Here is a 21,312-nt window from a genome sequence, read left to right as displayed (position 1 = left end):
ACTCAACACATTCTTTCATTCATTCTTTCATTCATTCTTACCTACACCTCTCTCTTTTCCTCTCCCCTCCTCCTCCTCCTCCTCCTCCTCCTCAAGTCACTCTCTGTTTTCTGGGCTGACTTTTTAAATGATCCCGGTGCATGTTTCCTTGTTTGATCCCTGCCTCTTCAACTTTATACTCTATTCCTCCTATATCCCTTTCCCTCCTTTTTCGTGTCTGTTGTTTTTTGTCAAACGACACCCATGATGTCATTTGTGTTGTCTTTGATGCAGTTTTAAACTTTGTTCATGTCACAAGCAGGCCAACTGGTTAATCAAAAAAAAGATTGGGCTGAAGCGCAGACCACACATTTGTGCAAAACCTAAATAAGCTTTATATTTTTGAACGTGGTCAAAACCCGACAATGTCGTACACGCAATCTGACTTGCATTTGTGTCTATCAATCAGCATGACAACAGCATTCTTTTCTTCCCCCTACACTATGCTTTGTGAAATCTTTTTAGACAAGCACTTATAGAGCGAACCCAAAGCCAACATGAGAGGAAGACCTAATACGACATGACTCTCTCGGCCTCAAGGGTAACAATCCTACATACATCAAGTACGTCGAACACTGGTAGTCATGTGATTAGTAAACTGTATGAGAGATGATCCCTTGACGTAAAGGTATAAAAGTGTGGATACATACCCTCAAGGGGATGTTTGAGTCGTATAGCCCCAGCACGTATATGATTAAATGATGTAGTATTTCATCATTTCCAATGAAATGAGGTTTACGGCATGACACCTTGTGTTTTCATATCCCAAGTTGTCTTATGGTTGAGATTCAAGAGTTATCAATGGCTCATAAGATGCCTGAGGAGGGGCCGTCACTACATGATTGGTTAATGCAAAAAGTGCGCTTCTACAATTACGTTAACAAAGAGTAGTATCATTAGCAAGATAGGGCAACAATGATCCACCAAGAACAATGCATGCTTTGCCTCGGATGGTTACCATTGTTTAGCTGTATAGCGGATTGACTTTGATGCAGGTTATGAAAGAGAACTTGTATGGTCATGGCGAAGTGGATCTGGAGGGAGCTACGATGGATAATGGAAGCTGTCAACTGAATCACGGTTTTTATGACATGAGCTTACAGGTCCATTTCTTGACCTATACTAAATATGGATGCACGCAGAAAACCTTATTCATTAGGGGTGGCCACGCTGTACATAGCATACATACATTGTAGTTGTACAAAGACCTACAACGAAATCCTTGTAGGTTGCTGTAGATGATTTCCTAATCTGGGTACCAGTGCGAACAAACAAAACACCCACAACTACTGCAATGTAGCTACAGCGTGACCACCCCTAGTTTTAAAAGTGCCACACGCATTTTCAATACAGTCGCACACCTTTTCCTTTTCTTTAATTTTGACATGGCAAGGGAAGAAGATGAATACAAGGATCCATTCAACGTAAGCAAGTGCTTTACATATATGCTCGTGCATCGGATTGATCTTGGAGAGAATCTTTTGACCGACATGATTTTTAAAGGATGGGGGTGAACACTTGCGAAAAGAGATTAGTGGGAAATGGGTGGGCAAGGACTCGGACGGCTATGTATACAGCGACTTTAACGAAGTATGCAAGCGAATAGTATACCCTCACACTAGTATGATATTGTTGACGAGAGTCTTTAGATACCTCAACTGGCTGGGAGCATTTTATGTAGCAGTTTTCGCCGAGGCTGGGTTAATGACTACTACCTTCACAAAGATGGCGTATCCAGCTACTTTGACGAGGTATGCAGGTGAATAGTATGCTCGAAATAGGATATTGACAAGATTTGTTAGACCGACATAGCTCAAGCAGATGGTAGAATCTCGCGTAAACGTTCTCGACATGAGTGCGGGAATGACTACCCATACAACAACAATGGCGTACACAGCTACTTTAAGGGGGTATGCAGGTGGATAGTATGCTCAAAGTATGATATTAATGAGGTTCTTTAGAACGACTACATTATAGAGGATGACGAGGGCAACAGGAAAATACTGTACAACCATAATCCCTACAAGGTATGCATGCTAATATATGCTCAAAGCGTGATATTAACGAGATTCTTTAGAACAACCTCATTGTAGAGGATGACGAGGATAATATGAAAACACTGTACAACATCGATCCATACAGAACATGCGGATCAAAATCCCAAGGATGACTGATCCATTATCCTATTGAGAGAAGAATTAACCGTCGTGCATACCACTTTGATCTACAGAAAGCCAACAATATGGGAAACGTACAGTATACAGCAATTTGCTGCAAGAATTAAAATTAGACATAAAAAAGTGAATGTCGACATGGCCTCCTAATGGATGAAAGTAGTATGAGGTATTTGTGTAAATCACGTATGAGGGATGTGCCACCATAAAGCTTGGGCTGAAGCGCAGGGCTCATTCTTGTTGTGACGCTTCATTTTGTGTCTAGCAGCATGAACTTCATCCATGGCAACATGTATCCTGGCAACCCTTTGTATAGTGAACCAGCACAAAAAAGGTGTTTTATTAAGTCTATGGTAGACTGCTAGTAACATGTACATAAAGAGAGTGTGTGTGTGATTAAGCGACGAGATGTTGATATTATAATGCTGCTGCTGATGCTATCGCGTATCCAAATCATCATCATGTTGAGGAACAACAGCATCATTGCAGGAAGGTTTGCGTCGTTGTAATAAATCCGAAAGCTCGTCTCGACTTTCTTCTGTTGTTGGTGAAAAGCTCTCTGCCGATGAAACGCCCATATCACTCCAACTACGCATCAAGGGTGCACCTTCTCCTCCTTCACTAAAGCTGCGTCGATGATGGTCTTCTGCTGCCGAAATCGTAGCGACTTGCCGTATACGACGTCGTTCCTCTTCTTCCTCATCCACAGAAGGTGAGCTGATCGTTGGTATATCATTCAAGGTCGTGTTTTCTTTCTTTTCAGGCAAAGGAGGCGTTGGTGATGATAATGGTTTGGGTGCAATAGGCAACGTAGTAGTAGATGTAGTAGTTGTTGTGGTGCTTGGGTGATCTGCAGATTCACGTCGTTTACGTTCTTGTGCTTGTGCTTCCATGATAGGTGACAGGATACTCAATGTACCACGTGAGAGTGCCACAAATACAAACAATGTAATGACAGCAGCCAACTGAGCCATAGAAACCCGTCGTTCAAATGCAATCTAATCCATCCATGAATGAGTCTTGAAGCCTCCTTCCACATATCCTTATTCCTTTACAATACCTGATCAGCCAAAAGAGCCATCTTTTCGGTCATTTCCTTTGTAGTACGTTCTGATTGATATCGAAGCTCGTCATAAAGTTGCTCGTAACGATAGCGCTAATGCGACTACGTTAATAAAAACATCCACACAATTGCGATTCATGTACCTACCATGCTCTCGATCCTGCTACTGGCAGTGTCATTGAGACGTCCCAAAAGCATAATAAGCTGATCCTGATGCCGTTGCTCCATATTGCGTAGTACATCATTGAGCATCCGATTTTGTTCATCGAGATAACGTTGAGATAGTGTCGCGTTCACTTCAAGTGCATTAAGTCGTTTCATTATGGTCTTGTAAATGGATTCGGATTGAGAATTGCCATCCTTGTGAGGCATTTTGGGCACTGGTATGACACGACTGATAGCTGCTGTTGCTGTTTCTTCAGCTTGATTACTGGGTAATGGGCCAACAAAGGATGTCGTGGTTGCATGATGGAATGTTGGCTTGGGTTGATCATGCCGCTGAATGGATTCCTTCAATGTCGGGGGTAAAATCATGCACATGTTGCCATTATCTTGATAATCATCCATCTCCAATCCACTTGTATCCTTAACGTCATCTCGTTCCACTTGCTCATTCGTAACTCCTCCTCCTCCTCCTTCATCCACAATCATTGATGGTTCAGATGGAATAGCTGGAATGCTGTTACTTGACATGGCTATCTCTGTAAAAGAGGGTATTGTCGGAACGGATGCACTAGCTGTTGTTGTTGACGTCGTGGTGGTTGTTGGTGTTGTCATTGTCTTGGTTCCTCCTTCCATAATGATCGATGCTGTACCTGTGATTTCTCGCTGTGGTGGTTCAGGAACGATATAAATCTGATCATCAGGGATAGGTGGAATAATAGGGAGCTGCTTCCGATCCTCCTCTTTGGATTCAGGCATAGGAGCTGTATCATTGGCGACATCGATACGTGGATGGATAATCTCGTCACGAACTTCACTTGGCCAAAGGTATTTCTCAATAAGAGCATCCTCGTCCGTATCACCCGCCAAACCACGGCTCTCAATCAAATTGTAGTATTCCCACATATACATGCCATGCACACGCACCAAGCTGAGTGGACAATAATATTCATGGCCGTAATGCGTCAAAAACTCGATCTTGATGTTGTCAAACCATCCAATCCGATTAGTCACTTTGAACACCTATACCCCAAGTTGAATCATTAGTGTAACCCTATCACACACACACACACACACACAAATATTAACATCCGTTACCTGTAGATCTCTCGTGTTACGAGCCTGCCATTGTCCCAAGAGCTTCCAATCATTGGTTGGATATCGATCAGCCACGTAGACACGAAAATCCTTGAAGGTACTCGAAAAGAACTCAAAGTTGGCGAGCACAATGGTGTCGATAAGGATCTCCTCGCACAAGTTGATAATGACGTACTTGTTGGCCGAGCACTTGTTGAGCATGTATTGATCTTTGGATTCGTACAAGATGGATTGAGCCCCCTTGGCTTCTTTGTTGGCGCCACGCACTGTTGCAGCACAATCGATGGATGCATAATTGAATCTTTCCTTGAGGGATTGTACAGGGATATCAGCAAATCGGTTGTTGGCATGGTTGCCACCTCCTGAATTCCCATTGGTGCCGGTGTTGGAAACTGCAGGTGACCCACTTGGTTCAATATACTCGTTCTCATTGTAGACGTTGGCTGGCGGATGGCCCTGATGGGCTTCAAACATGGATCCAAAATCATCTGCAAACACACCATCCACGCTATCAATCATCTGGCGACCTCCATTCACTAATCCTGGTTTGGCTCCTGGTTTCCTCTTGATAGGTCGTCGCTCATTCTCCTTGGGAAGATGTAACTGATGCCATTCTCGGTATGAAAATAAGGGTCCCTCTTTATCATTACCACCACCTGATGATGATGATGATGATGAGGCTGTGTCGTGGCGAAATGTGGATGGCCCTGAACTTGGTTGATGTTCATGCAGGGATATCGCATCTGGCATTGCTGTGGCTGTCATACCATCTCCACTACTACTGCTACCACCACCACTACCACCATCACTGTCAGCAGCAGGCGACGAGGTATAGTCCCCATAAAAGGTGGTTGTGTCTTTGTAGCGATCGTGCATAGAACGTGTCACTGGTGTATCCGAAGAATGGCTACCGTACAATAGATTGAAGTCGGCATCGTGACCAAGACCAGAGAGAATAGACACATCAGGAAATAAAGCTTGAAATGAATCCAAGTCGCTTTGCTGGAAAGCAGGACACATGTCCCGAAGAAGATCCGTTTCATGGAATCGAAGACATTGGTCGTTGCTGTGTGTGGGCGATGGTTGCTTCGATCGTGAAAAGGAAGAGGAGCTTGAGAGAGTGAAGGGAATAAGAGTGCCAGTGGTATAAAGTGGATAAAGTGCGAGCAGACAAAGAGTTATCAGTCGCATATCCCCTTGGAAAGTAGCAAAGAAATGATATAAAGATGAACCCTTGAAGAAATTGATCCGCTGGTCTCATTTTATTACAAAGCACTTGTCTTGCTGCATATGGTAACTCGTTGCCATGATCTTCTTTTATCTTCATCCTTCCCCCATACTGTAAATAGACACTCTCTAATAACATGTTACAGCAATAACCTGATTGGTATTATAATGAACGTGGTGTACAAGTTGTTACGTTACATCCTCCACTCCACATCTACGCTTGCGTGTAGTGTTTATCACTGAAGGTATCTTGACTTTCTTTCCTGAAACGAACACTCATATGAGCATGTCCTATTTCGTCACAACGATAGCAGAATGTTGTCATTGTTTATTGATGATGGATGTTGCTAATTCATGGAAGGACAATCAATCACACTAAGAAGGCCCAAACTCATAATAAAGGACTCCAGCCATTTATCAAATTATGCATCATGCCCAACAGACATTTGATCACTCTTTTCTCCTTGTTTGTGATTACAGAAATACCCACGCCCAACTTGCACGTAAAAGATGTTGTCGCCCATCATCTTTCTCCCACTCATCTCTTGTCTTTCCTTTCATTATTGATGATACTCCACAAACCCCAAGCCAATGTGAGTATTAAGATGGACATGTAATCCTTTGATCTATGTACTAATATAGGTGATGGTCTTTAGCGTTCATTCTTTTTCTACATTGATTGTCGTTGCTTTCATTGTGATATTTGGCTCTTTGATTAAGGTAATCCTATCATCTTGCTTGATGAATCATGCACTCATATTCTTTTGGTATAGCTTTTTCCTGCTACTATGCATCCCAAAAGTTGCATGGCCTCGGTGCCGTTGTTGCGCTCTTACGTACAAGGGATCGCTACATAGATTACCATCTTGACTCAAGCATATGAAATCCAAGGCGTCGCAGAGATGATACCGCATTCTATATATGGCATGGTGCAAGGAGCAGGTCCCTTGTGGAAACGCCAAATAGCAAAAAAGTTATGTTGGCTTTCCCTTCCACAAGGCATAGGGTCGCGGATGTGGAGTTGCCAAGAATATCCACGGATGCCATTGACAGGCTGGCCTCCTCCATCCTCTTCTTTGCGGCCTATAACAAGGCATTGTTGGCTGCTCAGCAGCGACAAATCCGCAAAGATGAGGATGAGGGGGCTGACCACAAGTCATTGAAAGCATTCCCAGGCACAAATACCATCAGGGGTGCTCTCGAGGATGGGCAAGTTATGTTTCCTCAGCGGTCAAGGGCGAGATCGAGCAAACATCAGTGACAAGAAATACGTTGCATGGACAAGTCGTTCACAAGCTCCCCAAAGCATCACCCAACAGCTACCACGAGTGTAAAACCAAAATAAAAATCTCTCTCTTTTTATTCTAGTGAATGTCTATCATGTATCATTATCTTCATATAATATAAATCACAATAGCTTCTTTGTGACACCATGACTTTGTTGATCCCATCCTGTCGGAATTTGTATGAAGTTGCAGAATTATCCTCAAACCTGGTAAGCATTCAAAGGCCGTTTTCACTGCTTGGTTCGCTTTTGACCAGACCTGTCATGAGACAAACAGCACATTCACTTTTTTCTTGAACAATGCCACAATCGCCTTTTATGCCACGTCAACATGGGTCTCGACTTCCGTTTCATCAACAAAAAGCGTCTCATGGCAACCGAATAGCCTTCAATAAGCGTTGGATCCTCCGGTGTACCGTCATCTTTGTATTCGTCTTTATGGTCATTCGCCAATGGACGAGCACCTCATCTATGCTTTCAAGCTATGGAAGGGCGAGAGGAGATCTAGACAATGCATACCTTGCAGAGTTGAACGTTGCCCGTAACGTCAAGGTCAGCCCACCACAAGCAGAGCGTATACCCAAGATTGTTCACTTTATTCACGGCTTACGCGGGCCTGAGCCGACGCTCGACTTGATCCATTATCTTGCCATCAAAGCAGCCCACGACGTTGTACGACCAGAAACCATCTATCTTCATTATCATTATATGCCTGTGGGTGAAATGTTTGAACGCGTACGTCCCATGGTGACATTGCGTCAAGTACCTTTGGTGGAGAACATCTTTGGTCGCCCTGTGTCCCACTATGCACATCGAGCTGATATTGTACGATTGGAAGCATTGATGGAGTTTGGTGGCATCTACTTTGATTTGGATCTCTTTGCACTCAAACCAGTGGATCATTTATTGGATCAAGAATTCGTCATGGGTCAAGAAGGTGTTGGTAAGTCTCTTCGTTTTCTCTATACACACAAGCAAGTCATATTTACTTTTGATCATAGATGGATCATCCGGTTTATGCAATGCAATGATGATGGCCAAACCCAATGCAAGATTCCTCCAACGATACTACGCTACCTATTCCTCATTCGACAGCTCTCAATGGAACTACCATTCAGTTGTATTACCAGCCAAGCTCGCACCCCACTTCAAAGACGAGATCACGGTCCTCGATTACAAGGCATTCTTTTGGCCATTGTGGGATTCAGTTGGATTACGCACATTGTATTTGGAAAAGACCTATGATTTCTCTGACAACCTCGGCATCCATATTTGGGAATCTCCCTCGAATAAGCATTTAATGCAAGGTGTCACAGAGGAGACCATGCTCAACGTCGACAATAGCCTTTATTGCATTCTTCGCCCATTTGTCCTTAATGGTCGTCCTGATCCACGTCCCAATGCATGCCGTATCCTTGCGCATTCGAATCGTCACGACATGATGAGTAAGTTGAAAAGAATCATTACTACTATAATGACTTTTTCATTTTACTAAAGGAAACATGTTATCTCCTAGTTGGCCATTGGTCTTTGGATCCGGATGCTGTGACACAAGATATCAATCCTATGCGTGCAGATGACGATTCAGGCAATGATCTCGCAGGCTTGATTCGTAACAGCGATCACGATGGAGATGGTATCCATACGACGGGACGTGACAGCTACATTTTCATGTCGATGCCAACCGAGACGATGATGGATAGCATGAGCGTAAGCTGGTGGATGAAGACTGAGACAACCAAGGAAAATGGCACAGCAATGGTGATTCAAACGGATCGTGTCAAGCTCTATGTTCGTACTGAATCAACCCATGAACATCGTTCGAGCAAACCAGGACGCGATCCAATTTCTCTTGGTGTCGGCACTGTCAAATTGGAGAATGATTGGACGTGGCAAGATGATCCAGAATTACTTGTGCATGCGAATCAGTATCCTATCAATCAAGATGACTTTTATCACCATTTCATGCTCATCGTGGATCGCAACAATACACGCCATTCAATGGACCCGCCTTTAGCATTGTATATGGATGGTCATGTGATTGCCAGTAATCATGCTTGGGAAATCCCTGTCATTTACAACACAACGGTGCGTGGCGTATGGTTTGGATCATCGGAACCAGAACGCAGTAATTATCAAGATCCTTGGGACACTCGGCCAAGTTTGGATGCCTGGTATCGTGATATTCGGATATGGGAACGTGCACTATCCACCGAAGAGGTCCTGTATTGGGCATCTCAAAAGCCAAAGTTATCCTTGCCGTCAACGCCTGTTCCTGAGCCTGAAAACCAACAACAACAACAACAACAACAATCTACTTTACCCGATGCGAAATGGGTGGATGAAGAAGGAGAAGTGATTGTAGTCCAAGATACTATGGAACAAGAAGATGATTCGAATAACCCATCGTGGAATGAAGAAGAATCACACACCAACCTCAAGTAGATCTTTTCCCCTTGTATATCTTTACTCGCCTAATATTATCATCTCTAATACACACTCTTTTGCAACATGACCTCATGGGCGTTGATGACACCTTTTAATATCCCACTCATGCTTTCCATGTTCTCTTTCCTTCTCAAGAGCGTGCTCCTCCTATCTACCACCTTTCCTTATTCCATTCACGACATCTCGATCAAGGTAATGTATTATAAAAGAGTGCTCTTGTTGGCTGTGAGGTGTTAATGTAGTTCTGAACATGCATTGTCAGGGAGTGAGTGTGTCCAAGTGCTGAGGAATGAGCGTGGTTGGTGGTTGGTGGTTGTCATGGCGATATCGTTGCTTCCTCTTGTTCGTTGCTATTCGCGCTCTATGCTTGGTGTCAACAGGTACATTCAGAGTCCAATGTTGCAGCAAAACTTGTTCCATTGACGCGTTAGCTTGTATAGAGGGCAAGTTTGGTCTCAAAGCTTTGGCTGGTTTGGCGTTTTGTTTCGGCTCAATTACATTACACCATGGTCTTTCGGTTTCCTGTAACCAACAACAACGCGTCTTTATGTATATGGAAAAGGCAAGTACAATGAAACAAACAATGAAAAGGGTGTTTATTGTGTATGTGTTAATAATGAATTGAATAGGTTCCTTTGGTCAGGCAATGCAACTTGGGGCATCATCATCTCCTTGGGTTCAAGTCCCAGCCTGTATCAAGTGGCCGCTGCGTCGCTCTGCACTAGCCAAGTGTGCTGGAAAAAGCTTCTTGGAACGCGTCCAGGGCTCTATAGTCCGGCTCCTAGCTATAATGTATTTAGCGGATCTTCACACAAGCCAACACAGTTGATTACAACGTTTTACAACTTCTTTTGACATTGGATATTACAGTTTCAGATAAATCATCCAGAATATTCATTGATGTATTTTGTGGAGCAAGGAGAGTATGGATATATTTAGGCTGGGATAAGGATGCCAAAGACTAAACAGAGAGCAAGATCAAGTATGGACACGACAAAGGAAATAAAAGTACCACGTGAGATAGGATAAGCAAATCAGTTTACTTATGACGGTGTGGCTTGACACAGAGTGCTTTACCAGAAGCTGGTAGGATCTAATCCAAATTTGATCAAACCATCCGCATCATGTACCGATCATGATCAGGACTGACGCTGTGAACATCTAAAGTTTATATAGTCATTCAACGGATATATTCCAAGCTATCAAACTAATGATATGGTTGGCAAGATGTGGCATAATGATCCTTTTGATCGGCTGTATATGATGTGTTGCCATGCAACTGGATTGAACTTATGTCGCTAGCTCTTGCAATGGTGCATACTGAATGATGTCTGTAATGTGGGAAGACGTCTTTCGGCATGTGATTGTTCATGGGCCTCCTCAAGAGCAACTGAGTGTGAAATTGCCATGGCAACCACCCATCCGCAGCCCAACGCCACTTGTACACTTTTCACTTCACTTAAGCATCGTCAAAACGTAGCTAGCCCGATCAAAAGGGGACAAAGGGATATGCTGTACTGAAGGACTTTGTTAAGGTGCAGGAGGTCCTGCTGCGAACAACTTGGTATGCTAGCTAGCTATCCTTGCTAGGACAAAGGTTATCTTTAGCTGGTGGCAATTCGCCGTTGGCTACTGATGACTGCATGCTAGTTGTGAGATGCTGATGAAGGACGTGGCTAGCCCGATCAAAAGGGGACAAAGGGATATGCTGTACCGAAGGACTTTGTTAAGGTGCAGGAGGTCCTGCTGCGAACAACTTCGTATGCTAGCTAGCTATCCTTGCTAGGACAAAGGTTATCTTTAGCTGGTGGCAATACGCCGTTGGCTACTGAGGACTGCATGCGTGTTGTTTCTGCCTTCACCATTATGGCAGCACGATTCGTCGAAAGGCAAGTACATTGACCAAAAAGCATATAATTTGACTAATGTCATATTCGTCTGAGGAGGAGACATTTGACAAGATAAATACCCTTGGATCAACATCGTTCTCGTCAAAACAGCGTAACAATTTAAAAATGCCACCGTGTTGGATGCAAGGTATGCATTGCTTTGCTGATGATTATGCGATTAATAAGTTGTATAATAGGGTGACTTTCTTGTTGGCGATCTTCTCTTATGTTGTGGTGCTGTTATCCGAATGGCCATCATAGTCGGTCCACCTCAAGATTACATGATCCTCATCTTAATCGCTAGGACGATATCTGGATATCACTGCATAATACAGCTCAATATTCATCGGTCCTTATTCAAGACGCACGATCATATCCAGTGGCCCACGTACCTTTAACTCAATTTCAAGAGCACTGCCACTGTTGACTAATAACGACCAAAGGAACAATGCTAAACAATAACATCGTCAAGCTTATGAAGCACACCATCGAACTGAGTTGAATGCTACATCTTGGACATTTTAAAAGGAGCTCTGCCACATGACATGTCAAGTCTCAACGTTGCTTTGGATATCCATTTATAAATAAAGATCAATATATGGTGACTCTTTTCAACCAACGTGTAGAGTTTCCAATGTTTATGGATAGATGGATGGATGCAATCAAGTGCAGTGGTGAGAAAGAAATCCTTGAGTGTTTCTTTGATTACTTGGCAATTTGTAAGCAAAACGATTACTGTATCACGAGGATAAGGCTGAGCATTGACGAAAGGCCTTTTATGAAAGCATGTAAGTAAATAGCATCCAATAATGAAAGTGTGTGTTAAGGAATGTGGATGACAATAATGGTGCCATGTCACATTGGATGTAGGAGAAGGTCGAGCTGCATAAACCAATTTGTATATGTAAACCAACTATGTAGTGAATTAATTTAATGATGGGTCACTCATCCTGAAACTCAATGCACGGATTACTTCACTTTTTCTCTTCTCAAGGTCATCCCACTCCTCCTTATTGTATCACAAAAGCCATATACTTCTTGCATGACCGATAACCGGAACCACCTTTATTATGTATCCCATCTTCGAAGCAATAGTACATATGTAATAATCCACAAGCTAGCAAAGTCCAACAAGCGTGTAATAAATAAACAATGCTTTATTTCATCTAGCTATCTTGCTACATTGCCACCACCATCGTCGTAGTCGTAGTCGTCGTCCGTCATCCGTCATCATTCGTATGCGTACTCGTACTCGTATTCGTACTCGTCACCAGTCGTCAATCTCATCCGTCACCCAATATCAAAAATCACATAGGCTGAAAAGAAGAATGGGATCTTGCAAGCTTCCTTTTGTATCTCGTTGTCGTCATCATTGTCATTGTTGTGGATGGGGTAATCATCGTAAGCGTCATTGTTGTGAATGTGGTAATCATCGTAATTGCCGTCTCTACAAATAAGAAAGCAGGCAAGTTAGACCATCTGATACCGGAAATGATGACGATTTGGTATACCGTTAGGTGATCCTCTCCAAGGAAGAAAGCAAATCCGAAGGAATTCACAAACCAAATCACCACCATACGAGCAACGTCGGGCGATCCCTTGTTCTTGAGAAGGCACTGCACGAATCACGCAAGGCCAGTTCGATCCATGGCAAGGAAGGACATCACTTACGTAGAGTCCAGGCTCATAGTTGTTCTCATTCATCCTCTCCAAAGAAAGAATGATCCCCAATCCTTCCAATCATTTCCCACATCATGAAAAGAAATCCTCAAGGGAAAGAACGAGCCTATCACGAGAAGAGCGTGTTGGTTAAACACATTCACAAGCTGTTGCAAATCCCCTTTTACCTCAACACGGTGACCATGCTCTTCCAAAAATCCACCGTCATCGACCCATCCTCAACTCAAGCGCAGACCTGTAGAGCCCTGGACGCGTTCCAAGAAGCTTTTCCAGCACACTTGGCTAGTGCAGAGCGACGCAGCAGCCACTTGATACAGGCTGGGACTTGAACCCAAAGAGATGATGATGATGCCCCAAGTTGCATTGCCTGACCAAAGAAACCTATTCAATTCATTATTAGCACACACACAATAAACATCCTTTTCATTGTTTGTTTCATTGTACTTGCCTTTTCCATATACACAAAGACCCGTTGTTGTTGGTTACTGGAAACCGAAAACCATGGTGTAGTAGTATAGTTGAGCCGAAACAAAACGCCAAACCAGCCAACGTCTTGAAACCAAACTTGCCCTCTATACAAGCTGACGCGTCAATGGAACCAATTCGGCTGCAACATTGGACTCTGAATGTACCTGTTGACACCCAGCGTAGAGCGGGAATAGCAACGAGCAAAAGGAAGCAACCATATCGCCATGGCAACCACCAACCACCAACCACGCTCATTCCTCAGCATTTGGACACACACTCAGTCCCTGACAATGCATGTTCAGAACTACATTAAGACCTCACAGCCAATAAGAGCACTCTCTGATAATACATTACCTTGATCGAGATGTCGTGAATGGAATAAAAGCAGAGGAGTGAGAAAGAGAAGAGAAGCGTTGTCTCAAGTCGTGGAGCTACCGGCCCCCAAGTTTAAACCCCCTACTGCTATTACACTGAGGCCGCTCATCAATTACCCTATACACACTATCCACCCATCGTCGTCATCACCCTCACGATAGACAATAGGTACACGTAAATAAAAGAAATGATGATCCTCACGTATAGCAAAAGGGTGTGTGCCATTTTACACTTTACATGATAATGATGATCCAACAACAGCCATTGCCTTTACTACCAGGTTACCTCGAATCAAGAAAGTTTAATGATGGGAATGATGGGCTGGAGCAGGGCAATCGATCGTATGTATTGGTTTGGGCAACAAAGGTGACTGGGAGGAATGGGCTATTAGCCGGCAGGTTTACAAATAACTTACCAAATTGATTCTTCTGATATTGGATGATGTTTCTGTGTTTGAGCGTTTTTCAGTCAAATCTCATCGGATCAAGAAAGTTGAATGATGGGCATGCTAGGCTGGAGCAGGACAATCGTTCGTATGCATTGGATTGGACAACAATGGAGAATGGGAGGACTAAGGATATTAGCTGGCATTTTGAACTATTCCTAAATAGTGTACAAGAATCATGCATCGCCTGTGCTGAATGACTCAAGTTACACAAACGCGCCCTCTGCATCTTTTGCTCTGCTATAGTCATACTACTTTACATTAGACAAAGACCACTTCTCATATAGCATCACCCTTACAGCATATGTAAAACATAAAGGTGCCTGTATCTCCAAACTTTACAATCAAACGTGGGCTCTTTAATAGATCAACGTGCTCGTCAGGGTCAAAGGAATCTTGTGTCAAAGTATGAAGTTCATCGTGGGCAATCCCAGATTTCGCAATGTCGCCACCAGCCAAACTGGATCTGGTGGTCGACCTCTTCGACGACGACGACCAAAAAATATTTTTTGGGCTGCTTGCGACATTGAACGTGAAACTTTCACACAAGGTGCTGTTGGCCAAGCCGAGCCCATTGCTGTAATAAAAAGCCCACGTTTCATTGTAAAGTTTGGAGATACAGGCACCTTTATGTTTGTAAGTGTGATGCTATAAGAAGAGTGGTCTTTGTTCATTGTCAAGTAGGTGGACCCTGGCAGAGCAAAAGATGCAGAGGGTCGTGTTGTGTAACACAGCTACGTTTGCATGAATGAAAGGGTCAATGTATAATTACTTTATGGATCATCTACGAACAGGCATGTATTGCTAGCTAACGGCCACTTTTATCCAATCATCATTGCTCCGAGATCCACTGCATAGGAACGATGCCCCTGCTCCAGACATTCATTTCCATGATTAAAGTAGGTTGATTCGAGCTGATTTGACTGAGCTGCGGTCAAAGAGAGATTACATCACTCTGGACATAAAGCACGCTCGATGTAGCTCAACCGATGTGATCTTGTGGGAGCGTAACTCAACCAAAAAAGCTCGGATCGATCTACTTGAATCATGGAAATGAATGTCTGGAGCAGGAGAATCGTCCACCTACAATAGAATGCACTAAAGTTGGGAATGCGCAAAAGTGGCTATTAGCTGCCAATGTATGACATAAAAGTGAGGGTTGTGTACCTTTCATGCATTGTCCCTGAAGTCCTGACTTTTTAGCTGAGTTACCCAAAGAGGTCCTTCTGCATCTTTGGCTCTCCAAGGTCTAGCTACTTGACAATGAACAAAGGCCACTTCTCATATAGCATCACGCTTACAAACATAAAGGTGCCTGTATATCTAGATTTTACAATCAAACGTGAGGTTTTTGTTAGAGCATTGTGCTCGGCTTGGCCAACTGCACCTTGGGTGCAAGTTTCAAGTTCATCGTGGCTAATCCCAGATTTCGCAATGTCGCCACCAGCCAAACTGGATCCGGGGGTCGACCTCTTGAAACTTTCTTCGACGACCAAAAAAATATTTTTTGGGCTGTTTGCGACATTGAACGCGAAACTTTCACACAAGGTGCTGTTGGCCAAGCCGAGCCCATTGCTCTAATAAAAACCACACGTTTCATTGTAAAGTTTGGAGATACAGGCGTCTTTATGTTTTACCTATGCTGTAAGCGTGATGGAGTTGCTTTTCCTAGTGGATGGTGTCGGCTGCATTAACGGAAAGATGAAGAGCTGAGTGAAATGGCACGTGGTCGTTACACAAACATGTCCTTGACAGGCTGCTGCAAAGTTGGATCATGATCATGATTGCCTTTTGGAAGGTACGTAAGTAAACAGCATCCAATAATGAAGATGTTTCAAGGTATGTGTAAGGCTATAATTGCATATCCAATTTAGTAGCTTACTATCCATATCAATCGTAGATCGATATGGGAACTGCAATGCTACATCATGTATTCTCTTGACAGCACATTCATTTTGGTGGCATGATGCAAGTAGTAATACTCTTCCTGTACATTCTGAGAGATCGTTCTATATCCCAATTACTGCTTCTGCTTAGTAACTTAGTCCAACCATGCTGAGTGAAAAGGAAAAAGACAAAGCGTGAAGGGTATTAATAAATGATGTCAAGGATGAAATGCAAAAAAGGAGATGTTGAACAGCATGAGTACTCAAAAGGAATCATGAACGAGTAGACTCACGTAATATGCTCTCATTATAGATTTGTTTATAGGTTTTCTCATTCACAATTACCCATACAATGTTAACAGGTCACGTGTATTGTGTCCTAATTCATGAGTACTTGATGAGGAGATACATACAACAACGGATGAGTTCACGTGATCGAGCATCTTAGAATGATCTTGCTGATATTGTCAGGTAAGACAACTAATGTGTAGTCAAAGAAACTTGGCAGGCTAAAACGATGGTCTTGTATGCAAATGTATTGGGATTGTTGATGGGAGCTTCTAATTAAGTGGAAGACGACTATGTATGAAATTGCAATCACTAGATACAACTATGTCATTCATTAAACAAATCTAAATATATAAAGCATCCATGTTTATATATGTGTATGCGTGTGATGGATCCCCGTTTTCTTGGTATGAGCATCCAAGCGATGTATGTATGTATGTATGCGGTGCATATCAGGCAGATGATGCATTTCTCTATTCCGCTCTCGCCTCTCTCGCTCTCTCCTCTTCCTTCTCCTCCGCTTCTTTTTACTATTCTTGTCGAACCCCTACAACGTGTCAAGCCCTGCAATGACGAACGATAGTGCTTCAATAAGGTAAGCAGGTGCTCTATCCCTCGACATGAGACTAGAGTGGGACTGAATTAGGTTGTAGACGTGAATGGGACACCATCTTTGGGGGCTCTCGGTCATCTTTGGCTTTGCTGAAACAACAAGCTGTGGGTGACACACTCTGTCAATCTGGAATTCGGTCTGTGTATTGGAAGGTAACAGCAAATGGGAGAGCATTTATTCGTCAAGGAGGCTAATGGTGTTGGGTGTCAAGGTGTTTCTCGAATACTTCACTGCACCGCAACCTGCAACATGGTCTTCTGCACAAACTGAACGACGACAACGCTACACCAACCTGAAAAGGAAATACATTGACGAGCCAGCCGAGCAAATGATCAAAAAGAGCGAGGATGATTTGGACCTTGTTGCTAATAACCCTTTGGCACAAACGGATAATGTAAGTTAGAAGGGTATATAGAATGAGTATGGTATTCAAGGATGCTCTTGTAGAATCCATGGCAACAGTATTTTGAAGATTCAGAGATCCGCAAAGTGATACGGCAAGATGTGGATAGGACGTAAGGAAGGAGGGATATCTCACTGTGGGAAAGACATGTGGGCTCATCCATTTTATAATAGCTTTCCAGATGTTGAGTTCTTTCGATCAGATCAAGTGCAGGAGCAAATGACCGATATCCTTTTCATTTACTGCAAGTTGAATCAAGACGTATCGTATCGTCAAGGAATGCATGAATTACTTGCGCCGATTTATTTCGTATTGTCAATGGAAAGCATATCAACCCCGAATGACTCTCACAGCCCAGTCGAGTAAGTATGAGAAAGCAAATGACCTATCATCCGCATGCTGACAATGATTTTAGTGCAACGGATCGGTTGATTACTCAAGTGCTCGATCCCCATTATGTGGAGCATGATGCGTATATTTTATTTGACAAGCTTATGGTTCATGCCAAGCCATGGTATGAATTCAATGAAAAGTTATCCTCGAGTATTCCCAGGTCATCGGTAAGTCAAGGGACGAGTCAACGGTGACGAGGATACTCATAAAGGGGTATTGGGAATAGGGTCATGGACTTGGTGGCAATATACCCAGACAAGCACAGGTATGAAGCATAAGATGGTTCAATGACGACGAGAGTCTTATGTCTCTTTTCCCATTAGAACACACGTTCAAATCCAGTGGTTCTTTCATGTCAACGTATCCATCATCAATATTTACGTGCAGTGGATCCTGTATTGTATGGACATCTAGAGCGTTTTGGGATTGAACCACAGCTTTATGGCATGTAAGTGTTGGCATGATATTAGATGGGGGTGTTATTTACTCTGAGCTTTTGGTACAGGCGTTGGCTAAGGCTTCTTTTTGGACGTGAATTTGAGTTTCATGAATTGTTACGGCTATGGGACGCTATTTTTGCCACGGATCCATCGCTCAAGATTGCAGAGTACGTTTGCTTGGCAATGCTTTTACGAATGCGCGACAAGTGTAAGTGATAGGATCCTCTTGTTTATTTCAAAATGTTCATATGATGTCAGTGTTATCAAGTGATTATGCCGAGTGCTTGACAATATTGATGCGATGTCCTCAAGTTGGCAATCCATCCACCCTTGTGGAGCAAGCAAGCTATCTTCAAACCGATCTTTCAGAAGGTGGTGGTCTACACATATTACAGCAGAATGATGTTAGATCTGGTAAACCAGCACGACATTCGCTTTGGGATGGAGTTCAACAACAACAACGTGAGGATCCAATGAATCGCCTATCACATCGAAGATCGCATGGAGCCAATTTGGATGGTTTAGCAAGCATCACTCGAGGTGTTATGAAGAGTCCTCAAGTGCGAGATTTGAATAAGGCTATTGCAGGTGTAATGGGCACCGTTCAGGTAAATGAAAAAGGCATGCAAGGTGGTATCATTGTATACTAAAACAATGATGGTTATAGAAAAATGTCAACATGCTCGGTGACAATATGCTCAATCGTGCTGCAAGCTTTGATGCACCTCCTTCTCGAAGACGTCTTACAGTGTCATCAGAATTCCCTGCCAACATTGACCAACAATTTGCCAGACCATCGTCACAGCGAGTATCCAGCAACCCTCGACGAATGCCAAATACCAGTCATCCACAACAATCACAATCATCACAACCGACACCAGGACGTGTAATGAGTGAAGAGGCAGCTGCATTATCCAAACTCAAAGGGACAAACTCACAAATGGCGGATCTTTTGGGAAAATGCATTGACGTATTGGAGATTGAGTTATTTGAAAAGAGAGAGAAGATGGAGCACAAGGAGGAGGATACCAATGTTGATCAATACAGCCCTGATGAAGCATCATTGGTGAGCGTTCTTGCTGGCATCAAACATGTGCGTGATGTCCTGTCGGGGAAGCAGCCATCTTTTGATCCAAGTGTGATCCCTGTCAACACACCAACAACGCCTACTACGACTACGACTACTGCACCCTCTCAGCCTACGCCAACCACTCCTACCACTGGCACAGCCGTTCCTACGACACCAACTACTGCTGCTACTACTACTGGTGCTGGTGTGACCGATACAGCTAGCACGGATGACCAACCATCACTTAAGGATTGGGATGTTGTTGATTATCAGGAGGATGACAAGCAATCTATTTTGAGTTCTCAAGATCCAGGCACCAAACCATTGCCACAACTACAGCCTACCAAATCACAAGAAGCCCAACCAGAACCACCTATCTTAACGAACAAAGCAACCTCTGAATCTGCACCTTCCTCATCAACACGTCGAACCGCAGTACCCAAGGAGAATGTAGTGTACAGCATTGAAGATTTATTATCGGATCCCACATTACAAAAGGAAAAGGCGTCATCGAGCAAAAGCAACAAGTTTAATTGGATGCTTGACGAGCAAGAGAACGATAAGGGTGAGCGGCCAGCCCATTTATTTAGACCCACTTCTTCCCCGAGAAAGCGAGCTAGTGTCAATTTTAGCAACTATGCCAAATCGCCAACATCACCATCCAGCGGCTCGGCTGTACAAACAGTGGACCCTTTGGGGGCAAAGAGTACGGATTAGTAAATACAAATAAATATTGTTCCGCTTTTGACACGAAAAAGTGATATACAAGCGTGGCTGTAGTACAAGGATTATGCATGGCTTGATTTTCGAATTGTCTTTGAAATGAGGAAGATGTTATTTATGTCTATTCAAGCATGACGATCGTAATGAACTAAAACAGCGACATACTTGTAATAGCCACAACCGGATGATATAAGAGCTTTCAGTCACCATTAATGAGTTGACTCAAGCGTTGTAGTAGTCATAAGAGAAAAAGATGGGTGGTGTCATGGATCCTTGCAGATTGTGCACATGCATCTCGGGGGGGGGAACTTCGTCAAGTAAGATGCTTCGATATTACCATAGTAATGAAAGAGGCAAATAACAATGACGACAATGATAATGAGAGCAGGATAACAATGAAAGGCTAACGATCATTACACATATTCGCGTATGGATCGCTCATAAAATAAGGCCATCTAACACGATATGTAGCCCATTCCTCCCATTCACCTTTGTTGTTCAATTCAATGCATGTGAACAATTCTCCTGCTCCAGACCAGCATGCCCATCCTTCAACTTTCTTGATCCGAGGGGATTTGGGTGAACAACGCTCAAGCACAAAACATCATCCAATTTCAGAGAAATCATTTTGCAGACTTATTTGTAAACTGCCAGCTAATAGCCCATTCTTCCCATTCACCTTTGTTGCCCAATACAATGCATATGAACGATTCCCCTGCTCCAGCTCATTATCTCCATCATTCAAGTTTCTTGATCCGAGGGGATTTGACTGAACAACACTCAAGCAAAGAAGTATCAATTCAACTCATTTAGTTTTCCACTCCTACCACTCCCACAACTTCTTGTCTCTTCCTCCCATTCTCAACTGTTGCCCCATTCAAGTATACAACCACCACCAACGAACGATTGTCCTGCTTCAGCCCATCATGTCAATCTTCCCATTGCGTTGATCCGATTGTCTTTGACTGAATGGCAAGCCCATGGCGTGTGCACCCCACTACAACACTGGTGTTCTTGACACTACACCTTCCCTTGTACATTCCTCTACCACAACCAATCGTAACAACATTCATTGCAGCAATTGCCATTAGCAAGGTCTCTGATCCATGTCTCCATTTGCTTGCGGCAACTTGTCTACCAGCCC

At 43.3% G+C, this 21,312-nt stretch overlaps 3 protein-coding genes across 3 annotated transcripts; 2 read left to right on the top strand and 1 right to left on the bottom strand.

The window, feature by feature from the left end:
• Window positions 1–2,650: 2,650 nt before the first annotated feature.
• O0I10_008175 (uncharacterized protein) lies at window positions 2,651–5,556 on the bottom strand (the record flags this gene model as incomplete). Its single annotated transcript, XM_058488182.1, has 4 exons — window positions 2,651–3,211; window positions 3,274–3,369; window positions 3,424–4,461; window positions 4,537–5,556. 4 exons carry the CDS (start codon window positions 5,554–5,556, stop codon window positions 2,651–2,653), a joined length of 2,715 nt encoding a protein of 904 aa, XP_058341075.1.
• A 1,792-nt stretch (window positions 5,557–7,348) lies between these two features.
• Window positions 7,349–9,493, top strand: O0I10_008174 (uncharacterized protein; the record flags this gene model as incomplete). The annotated part of the gene is made up of 3 exons (XM_058488181.1): window positions 7,349–7,991; window positions 8,050–8,493; window positions 8,565–9,493. The coding sequence occupies 3 exons, from the start codon at window positions 7,349–7,351 to the stop codon at window positions 9,491–9,493; spliced, it is 2,016 nt and encodes a 671-aa protein (XP_058341074.1).
• A 7,603-nt stretch (window positions 9,494–17,096) lies between these two features.
• Window positions 17,097–20,162, top strand: O0I10_008173 (uncharacterized protein; the record flags this gene model as incomplete). The annotated part of the gene is made up of 11 exons (XM_058488180.1): window positions 17,097–17,122; window positions 17,181–17,292; window positions 17,352–17,534; window positions 17,588–17,655; window positions 17,717–17,905; window positions 17,959–18,103; window positions 18,163–18,201; window positions 18,260–18,384; window positions 18,442–18,584; window positions 18,635–18,984; window positions 19,044–20,162. 11 exons carry the CDS (start codon window positions 17,097–17,099, stop codon window positions 20,160–20,162), a joined length of 2,499 nt encoding a protein of 832 aa, XP_058341073.1.
• Between the last annotated feature and the right edge of the window lie 1,150 nt (window positions 20,163–21,312).

The sequence above is a fragment of the Lichtheimia ornata genome (assembly GCF_029851405.1).
Source record: "Lichtheimia ornata isolate CBS 291.66 chromosome Unknown scaffold00042, whole genome shotgun sequence".
NCBI lineage: Eukaryota > Fungi > Mucoromycota > Mucoromycetes > Mucorales > Lichtheimiaceae > Lichtheimia > Lichtheimia ornata.
Note: the sequence above shows the minus strand (reverse complement) of the source record. Positions and strands in the feature narration are given on the sequence as shown.